This window comes from Diorhabda sublineata, chromosome 3, assembly GCF_026230105.1.
Source record: "Diorhabda sublineata isolate icDioSubl1.1 chromosome 3, icDioSubl1.1, whole genome shotgun sequence".
Lineage (NCBI taxonomy): Eukaryota > Metazoa > Arthropoda > Insecta > Coleoptera > Chrysomelidae > Diorhabda > Diorhabda sublineata.
The window spans coordinates 35,581,564-35,601,926 of record NC_079476.1 but is presented as its reverse complement, the minus strand read 5'-3'; the positions used below and the strand labels follow the sequence as shown (position 1 = coordinate 35,601,926).

The window sequence follows — 20,363 nt, the reverse complement described above, 5'->3', positions numbered from 1 at the left end:
TTATTCGTTTATTCCAATTAAACAAATATCTGCAACAAAATTTAGTTCATTTCTTTATGTTTACTTCTATTTTGATAATTGGATGTGGCAGTATTATTCTTTGGTTAATATTTTGAGAAAGGGAGTCCTTTATATTCTTGCTATGTTCAACAAATATATATTATTTTTTAAATAAGGATATATAAGAATTCTAATTAAGGATGGTAGTTATTATAAAGATATTTATTCTTAGGAGTGTATCTAAATCGTTTGAGTTCTTGTCTGAAATACTCGACTGTTTTTTGAAGTCCAACATTTAGATCGACTTTTGGCTCCCAATTAAGAATCTTTTTCGCTCTAGAAATGTCGGGTCGTCTTCGTTGCGGATCGTCTTCCACTTCACTTAAGTGAACTATTTTACTGTTACCACCAACAAGATTTTTTATTATTGTAGCAAATTCTGGAACAAACATTATTGATTAAATTTACATCGGGAACTTAGTATTTCAATAAAAATACCATTCACTAATAATCATTATTTTAGTCAATACAAATGAAATATACCATTTATTGTATGCTCTACAGGATTTCCCAAATTGACTGGTTGTGAATAATTGGAATTCATTAAAGCTACCAAGCCTTCTACTAAATCAGAGATATACTGAAAGGATCGTGTTTGCTCTCCAGATCCATATACCTAAAAATATCAATTTCATCATTGATTATTTCAAAAATTTTCTTAAACCTTTGAGTTCTGAATTATTTGAAGACTTTAATTTACATACATTTTATTTGGAATATACTTATATTGGTGATATACATATATTTTTGAAAGAACATTTCAATTACAAAATGTAAATAAATATATAAATGAAACAAAATAGAAATATTTATAAAGAGCACAAACTAACATAAAGACTAATAATTTTGTATCGTGTGGTATTTTTTGGTAAATGTAAAGGTATCTGGCACTGTTTACACGGTTAAGTGGTTTCTTTTCTTGTATGTTTATAACATACGAGGTACATTTTTCTAGGGTGTTTCTTTAATTCTGTTGCCGAAATATTCTACGGAAAATGTGCCCAATTTTTCTCTTGCAAACGATGTGGCGCATCGCCACTTGAAAAATGCCCACGGGTATTATAATTTGGCAGGACCACTTGAGCCAATAATTCTTTAGCGATTTTTAAACGAAATTGGACAATGCCTGTTTTGGTTCCAAAATTTATTATGTAGAACATGTGAATTGAAAATAGCCTACTATATTAAATAAAACGCCATTTTTTTAACCTTCCACGCATTTTCTTATAGCGGGAAAGCAAGCTAGCAATTGGTCCAATTTTGTCTAAATTATCATCTTTTTTTGCTACCCTGTATCAACTAAATAAATATTTGAATGTTTTGTATTAAGCATGTATACATCCTTTTTATCTTAGTACTAATTATAAGATTTTCGCCTCTCCTTTTTTTAGCTTGAGGGAAGCAAGCTCTTTTGGCATATGTTTTCTGTTTTTTCGCATAGTTCCAACTACATTTGTATCTTGTTCCAGTAATTTTAAATATAATCTTGAAAACGAATACCAATTGGCCATGTACAATGAGTAGCCTTTTTTCAAAATTGGTTGTGCCACTTCTAGGACTCTCAAACACCGGTATTTTATTTGTGCCAACATAGAAATACTTAGAAATATCATAAATAGTTAACGCTTTCCCAGGGTGATTAATGTGGCAGTCATTGAAGGCTATTTTGAGTTATGCAGAAACAAAAAACACCGACATCAAGATGTTGGAGCTTGTGGGATGTGGATAAGTAAGAAACGATAAGTAAACAATTCCATTTTCCTGTGAATAATTAATTGCTTCAATTGAAATATGTGACTCATAATTGTCACAAATTAGAAGAATAAGTCTTTCCTTTGTTCTATTTGTGTGTTTTTGGAATTGTTTAATAACCTCTATAAATAATTCACTATTTATACAACTAGATCTAAAGATTCTTCAGGAGTACCATTTAAAAAATACCTTTTGCAACGAACCCTTAGAAACATATACCAGTTTCATCGAAATTGATAATATGGTCAGCTGTAAAATTAAATCTTGTGAGAACATCTTCTGAGTTATTAAAAAAGGTTTCAACGGTAGTATTATTAAATGAAAATGATCGGGCAACACTTTGTGGGTTTCCTTAAACTAATATTTTTATTTCTCTTTTGTAAACCATAAGTCGAATTTAAGCCAGCACTCTTAATAAGATGGTGGATAGTAAGCTGCCTTACTTCAGTTAATGTAACCCCATGATGCATTGTACTGCCTTTTAATATATAAACATTTAGTTGGTCTTCTCTTTAGGTTGTAAATACTTGTTAGGAGGTATACTTCTCGCCGTTTTTATTTTTATTCTATGCTGTAGAATTTCCTTCCGACATGTTAGATATCGCAGAAGCCACAGATATTTCGTCGATGAAAGTTCTCTTCGTTTTGCGTTTAAATGTTCGAACCATTTTTCTATAAAGAAAATAAAAATATATATACATATACCTACATTTAACTAAATACGGATACGTATAAATGAGCCTTTGCATCAATGTGCCTATACAATCGAAATAAATATTTTATAAAAATTAAAGCAATAAATAATCAAAAAATTCAAGTCTATGTATTGTAATGAGACATATGTACTTACCAAATGTCTTAATATAACACAGGTAACACTAAATAAATAAGAATAATCACATACAAAAGAAAACTACGAAAATTTTGTTGTTGTGGCGAACGGTTCGTCTAACGCGTTGTGTTTTCAATGAATATTGATTATACCTATGTGCCCCATATATCAATGTACCCCATTTCCCTCTACTAGTCAATACTAGTTTTGAATAGTAAAAATAAGTTTTAACGGAATAGGTTTGCGATACCTAATCTTCCCTTGTCAAAACTAGAATAAACTGAAAACAGATTTAACTGTAACATTTATGAATCTGAGTTGTTTTTAATTTATACCTGTTTTTATTCGTTGTGCTCTTTTGGATAGGCTGTTAATGCGAATTTATTATTTTTTGATAAATTTATATGTTGCCCGAGCAATAGATATTAATTTGGATTATCTTGTCCACGAACAGTTTTAGTTTGTTTTATTTTTAACTTAATTATCAAGGTGTTTCCAGCTTTTCCACCTTTTTTTATCCGTTTGTTAAAAAGCTGGTGGCATCAAATTTAATATTAATTGTTCACACCATCCGAGTATCAGCTATTTATATACTTTAACTGAGGCCGAATACCACTTCCTAACAAAAAATACTAATGGGAGACATAAAACATTGATACTATAAACAGTTTGTAAAATCAGAATAAGCAACAGGTGAATAACAACTTGCTGAGCTTTTGACAGAGCTGCAAGAACCAATCTTCAAATTTAACAAACACAAGTCAATAGTATGATGAGATAAAGGCAGCATCAATAAAGTTTCATATAGAATCTTCGATTATATCATCACCTATTTATTAATAATACTAAATTGAAAGGAAATTGAGGTTACAAAAAAATATTCTAAGGATATATATGCATCTACTGAAGGCCTATTGCCAGGAGTATCAGAGATAGATTTTTTGCCTTCTGATTAATATATAAAAATAATTTTATAGGTTAGAAATTCACATATTCTATATCTCAGCACATAGCAGCCCCCAACAAAATTGTACATAATATAAACTTACTGTTATCACATCATCCTGAAGTGCCTGTAATATGAAATTGGATACAACTCTTCCGTCGTTCATGTGCATTCTTGGTCCGTAAGTATTAAAAATTCTAGCTACTCGTACTTGCATATTTTCTTGTTTGGCATAGGCGTAAGTCAGTGATTCTGATACCCGTTTACCTTCATCATAACATGCTCTTGGTCCTAATAAATTTATAAGATGACAACGTTTCAAAACCTTAAAATATTACCAGAATAACTAAATTCTTATTTTTAGTTATAATTGTTTGAATCATATGTTCTAATAAGATTAGGAGAACATCTTCACAAACTCAACATTAAGGCATACAATTTACAGTAAAACATTACAAAATTGAAATCTGTTGTACACTAGATAACATTTATTATCTTATAGCCAAAGGAAGTCGGTTTTCGAGAACAGAATTATCTCATTTCAAAATAGATCAATTAATAAAAAAATTAACTGTAATATTTTGATATATACCTATGGGATTCACATGGCCCCAATATGTTTCTGGTTGTGGATGTATGTCAGGGTCACCATATACTTCTGAAGTACTTGCTATTAAAATTTTTGCATTCAATCTTCTAGCTAAACCTTAAATTTACAAAAAAGCAATAAATATTAGAAAATATGAGTGTTCGGATTTCTTAGTTGTCTAGGGTTTTTCTTCATAAAATGCTGGGTACATGGAAAACATTTTATTTATATGGAATTTAAACAGTGGAAACACATATTTGGGAATGATCTTCGACTCCCAATTAAATTGGAACAAACATTTCAAGGACTTTATCATCAGATGTCAGAATGGACTGAACCTATTACAAGTTCTTTTAAACAGAGAGTGAGGATCTGACCAAGAGACTTTACTCTCAATCTACACGTATGTTGTAAGATCTAGGACTGATTATGGGTATATCGCCTATGCCTCTGTTAAAAAACAGATCCTAAAATGTTTAGATACCATAGCCAATCAAGCATTATGCATAATTACTGGAGCTTACAAAACATCTCCCAAAGAAAATTTATGAGTAGAACTAAGAGCCATTACTAGCTAAAAGACAATACCTAACATTGTCATATGCCAGTACTATATGCCCAACTACAATATCATAGTTATCAAAGAGAGTTTCTAAATTTATCAGACCACTAGATATGCAGATTCCTCCCATTCTACAAATAAATATTGATATATCTCCCCCACGGCTGATTAAAACTCCAAGCATTGATATAAGTTTGAATATCTTTAACAATACAGAAATGCTAGCCTCCATAATATATCAGAACTTTCACTCAAAACTGATGAATCCAAAACCACCAATGGAGTTTGGGGCTTTTGGTATCACTTCTCATAAGCCTCCCTTGAAATTACTTCACGTAAGCTCTGTACAATCAGCAGAAATATAAGCTTTGGTCCAAATGCAATCATCAAACCTTCAAAAAACTGTAATTATAACAAACTTCTTAAATGCCTTGAGCTCCTTAAAAATATCTATACCAACAACCCTCTTGAACTACAAATCAAGATTTCAATTGCATCTAATACAAAACAACAACTTAGTTGTCAGATTTTTGTGGATGCCCTCTCATCAAGAAATACAAGAAAATGATGTGTGGTATATAGTGACATGAAAGCATATATCAAAATGAAAATTAAATTAATATTCAGTGGCAATCTGAGTGACAAGGATTATTTCAAAAACTACAACAAATAATATCTATAAGTGTCTGTTATACACATCTTTAATTAACTAGTTGTGATTATTTCATTATTACTATATTAATTTATGTAAGTATGGGCAACCTTGATCTACATTGGTCATGGTTCTCTCACAAGGTCTAAGGCTCATTGTGTTACCCTTTATTGTGCACAATTTGTCACTTAGTTAACTAGCTAACAACCCCCTCATCATTTTTTTTCTTAATATAGCTTATTTTCAAGTATTTATAATCAGGATTAAGATTTTTTCTATTTCTCCAAGGCAGTCTAATGAGCGTTCTCCAACAATTGACATCTTTTTTTCAACAAGGCAGACCACCAGTAGAGTAGATAAGAGATCTCTCTTCTTCTATTAGACTCTTTGCAATAATTGTCCATTATCACTTTCCATTTCTAGAGTTTTGCTTACCTAAAACATTTATAGTTCCTAAAGTATTAGTCTTAATAGTTTTGACGGGATTTTGCATATAATGTGGTGGACTAGCTGGACTAGCTAAATGGTATATATCATCCACTTCGATGTATAAAGGATTTACAATGTCATGATGGATAAGTTCAAAATTTTCATGTCCTATCCACTGTTCAACATTTGTTTTTCTTCCTGTATAAAAATTGTCAGCGACAATTACTTCATGTCCTTCTAACATCAATTTGTCCACTAAGTGAGATCCTACAAAGCCTGCTCCTCCTGTGATCTATAAAAATACAAGTTGATAATAATAAATTCATATTTGATAATCTAATGAATCTAAACGTCGCCGCTTACCAAAATTCTTTTACGTTGTAAATAATTCAAAAATTTCACATCAGGATAAGTCTTAGGTACTCTGCCTTCTAATGAAATTATTTTTTCTTCTAGAGCTTCAATTTTATGATAAGCATCATTGAGTAAATATGTAGCACGTTGAACATCTTCAGGAAATTTTAGTAAAGCTAATTGTTTCTCTTCAGTATCAGCTTCACTAGCTCCATGAAATGATCGTATCAAAATAAATAATACTAAAAAATATATCATGAGTGTCAAATTAATTTTACTACTTAAAAAATTACCCGCAATAATAATGATAACTGTTAATATATGCTTGAATCGAGGACTTATTTGGCTCATTTTGAAATCATTCTTAAAGTAAAAAATATACTCTTAATGAGCGAAAAATACATTGAAAATTTAACTTTTTATCTGTAATCTAAAAGTAGTCCTTCTTCTTCTTGTATTAATTCGAAGCTGCCTGTTATTAGCAAGTACATAATCAGCTATTAGTGTAAACACAGCAGCCATACAATTTTCAAAATTATGGAATTAATATTAGATTTTTGTAATATCCAAAAATTACAAGTGAAGAAACTTTTAACTCTGTTTTTCAGAAATAGAGATGAATTAATTAAATTTTCGTAGATGTAGAAAATATGTAAATCGCTTTTTTTTCCAGAAAAATTTAATAGTTTTCCGTAATCAAATGTTTATTTCCTGAAAAATTGACCTGAAAAATAATTAGTACAATAAATAACCAGATGAATTTAAAGCAAGTAAGTATTTTAAAGAATATTTATTTATGTTCAAAAAATATACGGAAGCTATCTCATATATAATGGAAATAAAAAAGATCGTCCAGCGATTTGTTTGGTACACAAGTGGGTAAGAAATAGAGTACCATGGGTTATTGAACAGGCATACTTAGAAGCTATTCAACTTCTCTTTCCGGATGCCATAACTAGATACTCAATCAGCTTTATTAGAATCAAAAGATTATAAAATATCCTTAAATTGTACACAGTTTTGATATATTATAAAAAAAAACAATTCTAATATTTTTCGATTTTGAAGATAGAGAATCATATCAATTTATAAATTTGACAGTGCCTCTCAGTATTACTAATTATAATTGTAATTGATCTGTCATTAGTCATATGGTCGTAAGTGACGGACAATTGCGATGATAATGTTTATTATTTTTTTGAAGAAAAAAAATTAGTTCTAAAGTGTTTCGTGTATACGTTATTAAATTTAGGAAAATTGTATGTACACTTTTGCATAACGACGTTTTCTAGTAAGTAATATTTTTTGATTAAACTTTTTTAGAAATATAATCAAGGTTGTTTGTACTTATAAATAATATAAACTATCTCAATGATAATTGTTTGTATCTTGAAAGCTATAATTGATTATTAATGTTGGTTTTTAGATCCTATTGTTACTTCGTATACAATGGTTAAAAAACATGATACTCTAATTGTGACAAATCATTTCCTTAATTAAATAAGACAATATGATCTACAAATGTCTATTAGGATTGATATTTGCATCTTTATTGGACAAAAGCGGTGCTGAAATTTACGCCATTAAGTATGTAAGTAAACTTCATCAAGAAAATGAATCTTAATAGTTCCCATTTAAATATCTGTATAGGTATGACTCATGGTAGTATACACTCTTTAACTACTTTCATTGAATGTAACAATAGTAGAATTTGGGTGAAAACATAGTAAGAAATCAAAATTTAAAAATGGGAATGAACAAATGCATATTGACATTAATTGTAAGATAAACTGGCAACATCTATTTATAGTAGATAAGTTGATTATCAACAGTTTTCATTATCAAACTAATGATTGAGTTGAATTATATCACACTTTTTCAAAATATAATTTATAAAAAATTGATACTGTTTGTATTTATGAAGGATTAAAAATCTATGCTCCTGATATTTATTAAATCATCATAACAAGTATACATATTTGCCCTGTTTGTTCAAATGTTTATTTAAAAATTTTATTTATAGTAAAGATAACTTTCAAAACTATTTTAGGAATCTCAGTTTTATCGTGAAGAATTTACAGATAAACCAGCTTTATTTGGACCTGACCTAAAAGATACAGGTAAGATATATTTATTCCATAGATATGGCCATTTGACAATTTTATCAATAATCAAATTCAAACTCAATGCAGCCTTAAAAAATTCCATGAAATTTAAATATAAAACTGCACAAAAATAAATGAATACAAATAATAATGTACACAATAAGTAAAAGCTATTAAAATCTTTTGGGATATATCACCTAATGAAATTTTTTGTAATTGTTTAAATAGGTGATCTACCTCTATTACTTATAATTTTTAAAATGGACCCAAAAATTTGCTAAAACCATAATGTTGGTGCCCACGCATTTAAAAATATGTAATACAGGTACACATTCATTCAGAACATTTTTTTCTTTGACTGCTTTCCCAAACAATTTTCACAAACCAACAGGATGGTCGAGCGTTTCCACAGGAGGCTCAAAATAGCGACCAATGGGCAAAGATCGTCATGGACATCCTTGCAACTGACTGCAAAGACATAGGAGCTATGTTGCCATTTCTTCCTACGCCCAACACCTATCAAGCGACATGGCGCACGTACACCATTCATATTTCAAGATCTGGCCATAGCAAAACACGTTTTTCTATGCTATGACGTGCATGGTTTATGATGGAATTTATGAAAACAATTATTGCTCTCGACCAATCAAAAATACAACTGAAAATAATTTTGATTGTTCTTTACATGTCTAATCTAGTGGAGCTCTCTTTTTATCTTTTTACAATTCTATTTAGACATGCTACAAACTTATTCAACCACACAACACTTTATATTATCATTATTAACTTATATATACATAATAAAACTTATATATACATAATAATTATGATATATGTAATGATTATATCTGTGTTGTATCTATTTAAACAGTGTGTTCAGTATGAATGTCACCAATGGTTCCAAAAATTCCAACTGAACTAAGGAGCTCGCTCAGACACTTTGTAATTAATGCCAGAGGAGGAAATACTTGCCATTAAAATAAGCCATTGCTCTTTAATTCTTATTTCAAACTTTATTTTGTATATTTTTTGTTGAACCTCTATATTTCCTACAATAGTAGTTGAAAATATAAAATAAATTAATTTCTTGCAATATTTTTCAAGATAAAAAATCAAAATTAAGCATTAACTTTACTGGACAGTGTATTTAACATGCTATTATTTTCAGCTTTAGCTGGTATGCTAATTGAGGCATATCCAGTAGATGCCTGTACTCAAATGTTGAGACCTACACCTGATCCAAATAATGAAACTGGAAAACTAGTAGTCCTTGTTAGAAGATTTAGTAAGAGTAACAATTGTACTTTCGAACAAAAAGTGCGTATATCTCAAGCTGCTGGTTACAGTGCTGTGATAGTATACAATGTTGGCTCCGATGAACTTATTTCAATGGGAGCCAATAACAGAACAGGGATTTTCATACCTTCTGTTTTTGTTTCCGAGAAAAGTGGATTGGAGCTTTTGAAGAAATATGCAAATTCATCAGATTATTTTATAATTATAAATGGAGATACACCTTTTGATTTACCTACACACTTATTGGTTCCTTTCTCAATCGTAGTGGGAATATGTTTTATCGTTATGATTATTTTTATGGTAAGATTATATTCTTATATATAAGATACAAGATTTTGTTTTCAATTTCAGTATATTTCTATCATTGAAAAAAGATTCGATACTGATATCATATATCTTCTTACTACAATGATCTCAATAATTAGACCATATAAATAAGGTGAGAAATTGGAATGTCTAAATACATATAAAGCTCAGATATATTGACAAGTAAAATAAATTTCATTTAGTAGAGGGATCATTTGACTAACTAATACCACATTGGGAGTGGCTAGCAAATAACTAAGTAATTTTTGATAGTTGAACCACTTATCACAAAGTTTGCTAAGATCATATCGCTGTTCCGGTTAGACAAAAGTTTCCAATCTATTTACAATCAACCAATATATGTTTTCCAATTAAATTTTTGTTAATAGCCGTAAATTAGTGTTTTTTGTAACTGCGTCTTCATTTCTTCAGACAAGGAATCTGCCTGTATGTCTTAAACTGTAAAAGATATTTCATTAATTTTTGCCCTTTGGCTGTCACAATAAACTCTTCTCGACTAAGTACTTTTCCTAGTTGATGTTTGCTGTTGGGATTAAGAATTAGGTAACGATATATTTATGAAAAAAAATGAATTAGTTATCAATTGAAAGATTATTTTATTTCTATTAGAGTTTCAGAGGTATATCCTTACAATGTTAAGGATTGGAGAGAACTAACTACCTACTACCTAAACTTAATATATTTTTGGGTTTGTATTATCGATTTTACATTTAAATGTATACCTGGTTTGATCACTTGTACATGGAAAATCTTTTTTTCTTTATTTTAGGTAATACCATCATATAGGTTTTATGAAAGTTATCTTTGTTTTTACCCCTAAATCAAAAAACGCTATAAAATATATTGTGGTCTATTTAAAATTCCAAAGTTTATGTCGATACTGTAAAATTGGGGCACCCTGTATAATCCAAAAGTCAATCATTTAAAAATTCTTTTGAATACAAATAACTTTTGTAATTAAAGTTTTTTGATAACACTTACAGGTTTTGAGAAAACTATATAGGTCACCTTATGTTTGACACCCTGTACACTTACGTTATTTTTACACTTACAACTTCGCAGAAACCCGTACAAACTATACTTGGGTCATTGTTGCACCGTGAAGATATACACACGTTATGGAATTCATAACAGGACTAACGTTTGTGACAGTATTTCGCCGATTTTTGTTTCGGGTTGGTGGCTAAACATTAACGTTGCAACTGCCATCTAGTGGTTAAATTTCGAGATACATTTATGTCGTTTTTCTTTCGAAAAGAACATGTGTTTTCAAGTATAATTCTCCAATAAAGTTGAATTTGAAAAAAAAATTACAATTATGTCCTTGTTTCCCCAGAACTACAATATGAAAAATTACCACTTTTCTGTGTTTATGGTAATCTAATTAATTTTTTCATAGATATGGAAATTTATAAAAGATAGAAGGCGTCAGAGAAGGCATAGATTACCAAAACCAGTTTTGAATAAAATTCCAACTCACAAGTTTCAAAAAGGAGATCCATATGAAACTTGTGTAATTTGTTTGGAGGACTATGTAGATGGAGAAAAACTGAGAATTCTCCCATGTAATCATGGTAAGGTATATCTGATTTCCAGATTTGGTATTAGTTGGAATTAAGATTAATCTTTCGCTGTTTTTTCTACTCTCGTTTGTTATATACTTTTCATGAAATATTTTCGGAACTTCATATAAATGTTAAATGGAATATCATAGTAAAATTGAACCTCTTTTTTTTCATGTCCATGTTATTGGTTAGGGTATAATAACTTGAGCTGCCGAAACATTAAATTTAATACAATTGAAAATTTTTGGATCAAGGAACTCAAGAGAGATCAAAATGATAAAATGAGCCCATTGATGACCCAGATACTAGAGAAGATATAGTAAAATTTTAAAAAAACTGTTGCCCTGATAAAGAAAAACTGATTGGATAGCACATATTATAACACCAAAGTGATAACCGATCAGAGTCGGTTAGAAAGAAAGATCTCAAGAAAATGAAAGTAGACAACTAGAATATATAAAAAATACAGCAAAGCTGCCACAAGTAGCAAAAACTCACCAGGAACCATAAAAAGACAAAATACAAAAGACCGTGCGGGGTAAAATCCACCATTACAATCAAATTATGGAGTTCACATAAACAGAATAAATTTCTTCTTAAATATACATATATTATTAAATGATGGTGTATGCACCTAATAGAAAAGCTTCTTTATATTGTTTCTATATATTTAATATTTTACATAGCGATAATTGATGATTATTTGTAGCATACCATACAAACTGCATTGATCCATGGTTAACTAAAAATCGTCGAGTTTGTCCTATTTGCAAACGTAGTGTTTGGGGTAGAGATGAAGTCCGTACAGATTCGGATACTGATGAATCAGAAACAGATGATACGTCCCCATTGTTAAATTCCAGTAATAATGTTACCCAAGGGGGTACATTCCAAGAGCAACGAGGGAATCCATTTCAACGGATACTAAGGTATGACTAAATTGTTGAACAAAATTACATCAACAGTCAATAGAAGATAAGCAATAGTGAACAGAAAAAATGTATGTAATTAAAAATATGAGGTGAAATGTCCTACAATGTATTTCACTTGTAGTATATATGTAATAAATATAAATTCCAGATCTTTATAGCCATGTATGTATGTATGATGGATTTGGGGTTTTGTATACACTGCAACCCAAAGGATCTATCATGTCCCCCTTTTCCTGATGAGATTCTGGAGAACCCAGTGTTTACAGCTCATCCATGAATCCAATTATTTTTAAAAAGTCTAGAATGTGGGATGGCTTTAATTGCCAAAGATCTTTGTCTCCTATCTCATACGCACCCAGGTGTAGTGCTCTGGAGTTCTTTCAGTGTTCACACTTCGGGAGAATGTGAGCCATATTTTAATTCTTCTTGATGATTGAAAAATTTGGTTTTAATTAAAATTGTGATGCCTTTTTTTGCTTTTATTTCATTTTAACAATATTGTTGTTGAAATTGGTAACCATAACCACACTAATGGCTTATGGTGGTAAAGTTTCCAATTAAAAATTCACTAAAATCTACCAAGAGACATCATTGGAAATGTTTTTCAAAAAAAATCATGATTATTGGGGAGTCACTTAATTGTTAGTGTAGTTTCTCTACACAACTTCTTTTTCTCTTTAGAACGATGTGCTTGCTAAAGAATAGTTCCAATAGGTGTATACAAATAAATGTATAAGCAATACGTTTAAACATTTATAGACCGGGACAGATTGGACTGAAGTTCGTGGAGTAGTGAAAGTAAGATTCATGGAAAACTGTGACATTTTCCTAGAAAACGAGAATTTCCAAAAAAATGTACAGCCGCGATTTTCTGTTTCCTGTCATGTTTATAGAACTATAGTTTATCATCGATTTTATTATCAAAATCAGAAATTTACAGACAATCGACGATTTTCCTTGCATTATCATATATATATTTTAGCCTTTGCCCTACCAAAAAAATTTTGATAACAAAATCGATGATAAACTATCCTTCTATGAACATGTCAGGAGTCAGAAAATTGCGGTAGGACTTATTTTTTTGCAAAAAAATCTCATTTTCCTAGGAAAATGTCAATGGAACCCGAAGGATTTTTCCAGGAATTGTAAGTAAGTAAGGAATCAGATAATAGCAGGCAATCACTGGTCCAATCCCTCCTGGTATATTAGTCATATTAAAAAAATTGATCTCAATACATCCTAACTCTTGGCACATTCTAATAAGATGAAAAACTGAAATGTTTTCAAACATTAAAGAATATAATTAAAGTTTATGACGGGCAGTTATCACTAATAAAGTCATCTGTTTGAGTTATTGAAAAATTTATAGTTTTAGACAAAAAGTAAAATTTGGATTATTTTTGCAGATCTGTATCACAAGCTTCTGGAGCAGCAGCTGCTAACTTAGTTTCTACTTCTGATCATCACAGCATCAATGGAGATTATATAAGTATAAATAGTGCTAGTTCTGATTCTAGAGAAGAATTATTTCGTGATGCTGATGTCAATATCGAAGCTTCCACTAGTAGTGTTAATCCATTTGAAGAGAATGTTGTTTCAGTTCAAGTTGACGCTTTTAGTGAGAATTCAAGCATGGATAGTGGGGCTCATGCGTAATCTTTACAGATTATTTTATTTAATGGGATTATAGTTGCAGTTATAGCGACACTTAGGATATGTGCAGATATATTTGCATATGTGATGATTTGTATATAAAATATTTTTTTGATATTGTATGACTTGAAAATCTTAGACGACAAGATGAACTTTTTATAGGTTATCGGTTTAAATTTACTGCACATATACTATGAAATATTATTAAGACTTATATTTTTATTGTTTGAATAATTTATCTAAAGAATATGTACAGAACCTGGATACTAAGAATTATTTAAATGACTCATCATCATCATCAGGGGTACAACCATGATTCTTCTTAAAGGAACCCTTATGATACTTTGTTTTGATGATTGTTAACAATCTATAAATTGTGCGCCAATAGATTTTACTAATCATAGTAGTGATGTAGGTATGGTGAAGATTCGAAAAAAGGTAACAAATTTTTTAAAAGAATAAAAGATTTGAATTTGAATCAAAACATAATGCAACATAAAATTTTAAAATCGTATGTACATCGTTTTGTGTCTCGAAGATATCTAAAAAAATCTTTCAATTCAAATGTACAGGGTATAACACTAAGAGCTAAATGTATTGAAAAATATTGGTAATATTTTTCCAATAACTTGTGTGTTGGCGTTTTTCCAGGAGCTTTTATAAGTTGAAATGTTTTGACTTCTCGTTGTAGTTTTTTTTAATATAGCACCTGTTTTTAGTACCTATAATGAATAATTTTTTGAAAACAAAGAAAAATTAGTAGAGAATGACCATAATATGCCAGAATAACGCCTGAATTTTCCTAAATCTTGAAAAAATTGAATGAGTTATTCCAAAATTTCAAAAATAGTGTTTTTGAAGAAATGACAATTCCAAGTGAGTAGATTTCTAAACAGTTTTTATATAGATTTGGAAAACAAAAATTCCCATACAGTTATTATTTATTAGAATTACTTTAAAAATCTTTGGAAAAATCGACCAGAAGAGAAGCTGGAATGAGAATAAACAATATTTGATTTAGTTATTTACCAAGAATTTGACATGATTAATGATAGTCTTTGAACATTTGTGAAGCTTCAAGTTTTAATCAAACACATTCTGGTAATTTTTGTTCTCAGTTTTTCTTTGTTTTGGAGTTTGCAAAAAAATGAAAGAGCGGAAAACTGTAAGGAAAATAATATAAATAGTTAGTAGATTCAACTTATTGCAGTATACTCTCTACTTTAGTTTTTGCCAGTGTTATTATTCAATAATTTCTCTATCCATAATGCTCCTTTTCCCTGGTTGCGCCCCTGGCCAGTATGGTAAATATTGTATGGAAACAATTTCAAAATTTTGGTTTAACCACTGTTAGTACCCAGAATATTTTGATTTTTTGCAAGATAAATTTTTCTTGTATGTGATTTCTAGTCGAACACTGTTTTACCTATTTTTTTATTGAAATTATTTTTGACTTGAGTATGTAATGGAAAATTGTTATTTTTCACATTGTATATTTCTAACATTTTTATAAATTCACTGCAAATAGCCAAGTTTGTATTTTTTGCTCAATTCCATCACTATTTATGAAGACAACCCACAAAAAAGTATCTTTTAACACTTTTTTCATTTCTAGTACTGGTTCAGGTACTACAAATATGTGTAGAAGAACTATATAAACCTAACTTGTATTTTTATCTCGTCATATACCGGTGAATCTTTCAAATCCTTAAAATTTGTTCAGTACTAATGACATACTGTTTATTACCATTTTACTAATACTTACATCGTCTTCAGAGACCAAAACTTTTGACATCTAAAGATAATAATTTTGTTGTCGAGACGCACGTCATACAGGGTAATTTCAAGGGTTGCTGTAGCAGTAGTAAACAATATGTTAAGTTTAAATATCACCAACAGTTTCAGAACTTTGAACTTAGAACTAATGACAGTTTTACTTAGTCCGGTCAATTTAGAGATTCGAAGTTATATAAATTCCCACCAAGCTGAAAATAAATAAAATTGTTTAAAATATAATTATATAAATATAAAAAGTTCTCCATCATTCCCGTGTATGAAAAAAATTTATTCAAGGTCAAAGTTAAAAAAAATGATTTTTTCGCTATTTTCAGCAAAACAATAAGTTTTGTAGATCATAAAATCAACTACAAAAAATGTATCAATACTTTTTTTCCTACGAACCACTGTTTCTGAGATATAATGATTCAAAAAGTTGTTTCCCTGCCACCTTTGAGGTAGTGTTTTTTTAATGTGGATTGAGATTGAAAAATAAAATCGATTTAAATTAAAAAAAGTTGTGAAATTTAGACATACACTTCATTCTATGTATGTAAATTGCGTCAATAGCGACGTATCACATGTCGCCTCTTTGGAATCAAACGTATCCTCCACTGTTTGTGATTCAATATTATAGCAAGAACGGTTTTGACAAGGTGTACATGCTAAAGAACAAAACAGGCCGACTTTTTTGCAACCTCAGCGCCCCTTTTTACAGTTGCAAAACATTGTGTTCAGCAGTTTGGATGTATATACGTGGCGTACTCATGTATATTATGATGATTACAACTTTTAGAACTTTTCGCATAGTTATATCTCAGAAAAGGTAGCTCGTAGGAAAAAAAAGTATTATCGTTTTTTGTAGATAATCTTATGATCCACAATTTTTATCTAAGGTATTTATAAAACTTACCATTTTGCTGAAAATTGCGGAAATCTCATTTTTTTGATCTTTGACCTTGAATAAAATTTGTTCCGTACACGGAAATAATAGGAAGCTTTCAAATTTTATTTTTAATTATATTTTGAATGATTTTACCGATTTTCAGCTTGGTGGGAGTTTATGTAGCTTCACTCTTATTTTTTGGTCTAATTTGACCGGACTATTATCATCGACGAAAACAATGTAATTGAACGATCCCCCTTTTAATTTTTTTTTTTATATTTTATTTTGGATACCTCCCTATGTTATTCAAATAATATAAGATGCATTGTTCATTTGATTAAATAAATTAGTTTCGCTTCTAGAAAATAACAGAATGCTTGTGACAAATCTAAAGTTGTGTTCTAATGATTATTAATTTATTTAAAATACATACTTGGCTATTTTGGATTCCTATGAAATTCTAATACCTTTTCTAAATGTACATACTTTCAAACTTGTGTCTATGAGTCACATAAATAAAACTGGGATAGTTCACTGGAAGTGTGATATTTTTATAATAAATACTAATATAATTATCTATACTTCAAAATGAGCAACGCAGAAAGTATTTAACTATAAGTAATCAATCTATCGGGTTAATATCTATTGAATTAAAAGCAAAACAATTAGAAAATTTTGTATTGATTTTAGTTTCTTGAAAGTGTAAGTTAAATGGTTATATTAAATCGGTATAAAAAATTTTGGGAAAATAAACTGAATACTAAATTAATCTTTAATTTTTAAACGAAATAGTCATTATCGGTTTTGTGCAGTACTAAAAATATGTTTTCATACCATCAAAGAAAATCAGCAAACAATCTTTAACCGGCGCTACGGTATTTTGAGAACCAGGGCCTTTTTAACAATCCTTTCTGTCTGAGCCTCCAACGTCGAACCCCTAGCTGGATCAGGCTGGAATTAACGTCTTCTAACCAGGAAAGGCGCGGTAATTTCCCTTATCTTGAATACATCAGTTAAATCGAATTAAACTTTCTGCTTGTTCATTTGAAATTAATCTTCTAAGAAAATTTATATTATCAATATCTTTATAGGTCTCGCTCGTATTTACCACAAATTGTTTAAAAGGTGCTAATATATACCAATCTTATTATAGTTTAGCTTTATTTTTTTTAATTGTGTTGTATAACCAAAGTGGTGAGTCTCCATATTAATATATTATTATCCATTATTATCCATCGCAGGATTACAAAGCTAGAACGTTGACCGACTAAACGTTTTCTCTGTGTAACAAAGTTAAAATAAAAACCCTTAGGATGGGATATCAGAATGTTGAGGCTGAGCCTGCGGTATGAAGCACATATATTTTAAGTGATTCAACCTCGTTGAAAATGCTAGTATATAGGATATTCACGTAGTTTAAATTTCAAGTGAACTGTAGATATGGATACTTGACCATTATAGATTTTTTGAGGTTTAAAGAGAAATAAGTGAGCTGCCGATTATTTGATCTCTTATAAAAGTTGTTATTCGCAAATAGACATTATTTTGATGAACAATTAACATTGTATATAAAAAATGAGAATATTGGGAAGATACATAAGGATACGACACGTTGTTATTGCACGTTTATTAATTTTTCCTCAAACTTCAATTCTTCAGGTGCCACTTCAGTTTTTTCTCTTACTGCTTCCCTAGTTGTAATTTTAAAATAGGTTTTTACGATGATCAGTTTCTTACTATAATAAATACTTATTTTCAAATCTTTAGTGATATTTATTTTTATTGCTTATTGCCAATGATTCTCCTCAGTACTGAGTAAATTGTTAAAAAACCCAAGATCTTGTATATTTGGCCGTTAAATCGGTATGAACTGTCTTCAAAAATAATTTTCTAACGTTGTGTCCATTGGTACATTATATCGTTCATTTGCAATGATCTGTCAAAATGCTTGTTCGTTAACAAAAATGAGATCTTAAATCATATTTGCTAATTTATTGTGATAAAATGTCTTTCCAAGTTATTTTTTGACTGTCCATTGTTCCATTATGTTGTGTTTATTGATAGTGGTCTGCCACATGTATTGCTTATTCCTTAGGAAACATAAGATCTTGTGCATAAAATGGGGTTAAAGTGTCTTCTTCAAAGATCATTTGTTGTCATTTATTGTGATAAACTGTCTTTCTAAGATCATTTTTTGACTGGGAGTCATAATTTAAGATCTTGTGCATAACATTTGGCTGATAAATTGGGATAAATTGTCTTCTTCCAAGATTATTTGCTGATATTGAGTCCATTGTTCTATTATATTGCTTATTTTCAATGATATTTTCACATTTGCTGATAAATTGGGATATACTATCTTTCTAAGATCATTTTTTGAATATTCCATTATGTTGTTTATTGCCAGTGGTCTACCACACATACTGCATATTCGTTAGCATCTATAAGATCTTGTAAATAACATTTGGCTAGTAAATTAGCACAAATCGTCTTCTAAGATCATTTTTTTTATGGTTTATAAGTACAGGAATTGCACAATATTAAGCGTATAAATATTTGCTTGCATATTTTCTTTGGAAAAGGTAATTTCGTTCTGCTTGAAATGTTCAACAATCAGTTGTAGTACACTTAAGATCAATTCTTCTAGTTTAATGACTCATTTGATGCCTGTGATTGTGACATTGAAATTTGTTCTCAACTTCTGCCTGGGATGACGTTGGTATCCATAATTGCTGTGCCCTGTATCTCTCATTTGACTCTATAAATTTCAGCAGCTATCTCTATGTGAATCTTTGTTATTACTATTCTTGATTTATATCCTATTTTATGTTATTTCTCATCGATGGTTTCACATTATTTCCATCTGAATTCAACTTCTTGAATTGTTCTATGAAATCAACATGTGTTTTATTGTTATATTATACACTAATCTTATTATTTTAATATTAACCGTAAAATACAAAAATTGTAATGTAAGTATATATAGTGATTCCAGTGTAATATAATTTTGGGAAATATCAATATAATTTATTTGAATTACTATCGTTGTTTTATCAAATGCCCAATAGTAGTTTTGAACCAGGTTTTAAACTGTCTTTATGTAAAATATAAAAGCCAAAAACTCTACATATCAGTTCATAATGAACACAAAAACTTGATAGATAGGTAAGTAAAATAAGTTAGTAAAAAGGGGGCCGTTGGCCCGAGTGGAAGGAGTTAACGCTGTGAATCGCCAAGGTTTACAAAAGGTTTTGTTTACACCTACCATACCCTTGATAGCTGGACCCTTTTTCCTTGAAAGAAAAGTACGACTAGACTGGAGATTAATTCGGGAGGGTGAATATCGAAGTTTACATCTAACGATAACAATTATATTACAACTATCATAGAGTAAATAAATAACAAATGAGCATAATTAATTGAAAATAATAGAAACAAACAAAAAAATATATATGAACCCAAAATCTAGAAGTTACGTTATCCGGACCGACTAGACTTTTTTGAAATATTCTTTTGGGTACAAAATCCGTACCTCTCTGTATAATGTAAAATAACACGGATTAAATTTCTAACTCGGCAATCAATTTTATCTTGAAAGTGAAAAATTCGTATCAGCACAAATAGAAATTATTTTTCTAATAATCAGA

General features: G+C 29.8%; 2 protein-coding genes across 3 annotated transcripts; one reads left to right on the top strand and one right to left on the bottom strand.

Moving 5' to 3' along the window:
• Positions 1-110: 110 nt before the first annotated feature.
• Positions 111-7,281, bottom strand: LOC130441007 (UDP-glucuronic acid decarboxylase 1). Its single transcript, XM_056774449.1, has 7 exons — positions 6,470-7,281; positions 6,186-6,418; positions 5,829-6,114; positions 4,183-4,296; positions 3,694-3,881; positions 544-676; positions 111-439 (listed from the first exon to the last, which is right to left on the bottom strand). Exons 1-7 carry the CDS (start codon positions 6,525-6,527, stop codon positions 195-197), a joined length of 1,257 nt encoding a protein of 418 aa, XP_056630427.1. The 5' UTR covers positions 6,528-7,281; the 3' UTR covers positions 111-194.
• Positions 7,097-19,756, top strand: LOC130441008 (E3 ubiquitin-protein ligase Godzilla-like). Of its 2 annotated transcripts, XM_056774450.1 has the most exons (7): positions 7,097-7,467; positions 7,603-7,767; positions 8,227-8,296; positions 9,450-9,877; positions 11,304-11,478; positions 12,179-12,398; positions 13,808-19,756. In XM_056774450.1, exons 2-7 carry the CDS (start codon positions 7,687-7,689, stop codon positions 14,055-14,057), a joined length of 1,224 nt encoding a protein of 407 aa, XP_056630428.1. In that variant the 5' UTR covers positions 7,097-7,467; positions 7,603-7,686; the 3' UTR covers positions 14,058-19,756. The 2 variants fall into 2 exon arrangements, with proteins under 2 accessions (XP_056630428.1, XP_056630429.1); XM_056774451.1 differs by lacking the exon at positions 7,097-7,467 and having other exon boundaries at positions 7,651-7,763.
• The last annotated feature ends 607 nt before the right edge of the window (positions 19,757-20,363 follow it).

What these genes read in the sequence shown, in the direction of transcription:
- LOC130441007 (XM_056774449.1), bottom strand. Translation starts at nt 6,527, where the DNA reads ATGAGCCAAATAAGTCCTCGATTCAAGCATATATTAACAGTTATCATT. An exon ending in AGTTATCATTATTATTGCGG is followed by an intron (nt 6,419 to 6,469) that starts GTAATTTTTTAA and finishes TATATTTTTTAG; the next exon opens with TATTATTTATTTTGATACGA. An exon ending in TTCAGGATGATGTGATAACA is followed by an intron (nt 677 to 3,693) that starts GTAAGTTTATAT and finishes TGATATTTTTAG; the next exon opens with GTATATGGATCTGGAGAGCA.
- LOC130441008 (XM_056774450.1), top strand. Translation starts at nt 7,687, where the DNA reads ATGATCTACAAATGTCTATTAGGATTGATATTTGCATCTTTATTGGAC. An exon ending in ACCTGACCTAAAAGATACAG is followed by an intron (nt 8,297 to 9,449) that starts GTAAGATATATT and finishes TATTATTTTCAG; the next exon opens with CTTTAGCTGGTATGCTAATT. An exon ending in AATTCTCCCATGTAATCATG is followed by an intron (nt 11,479 to 12,178) that starts GTAAGGTATATC and finishes GATTATTTGTAG; the next exon opens with CATACCATACAAACTGCATT.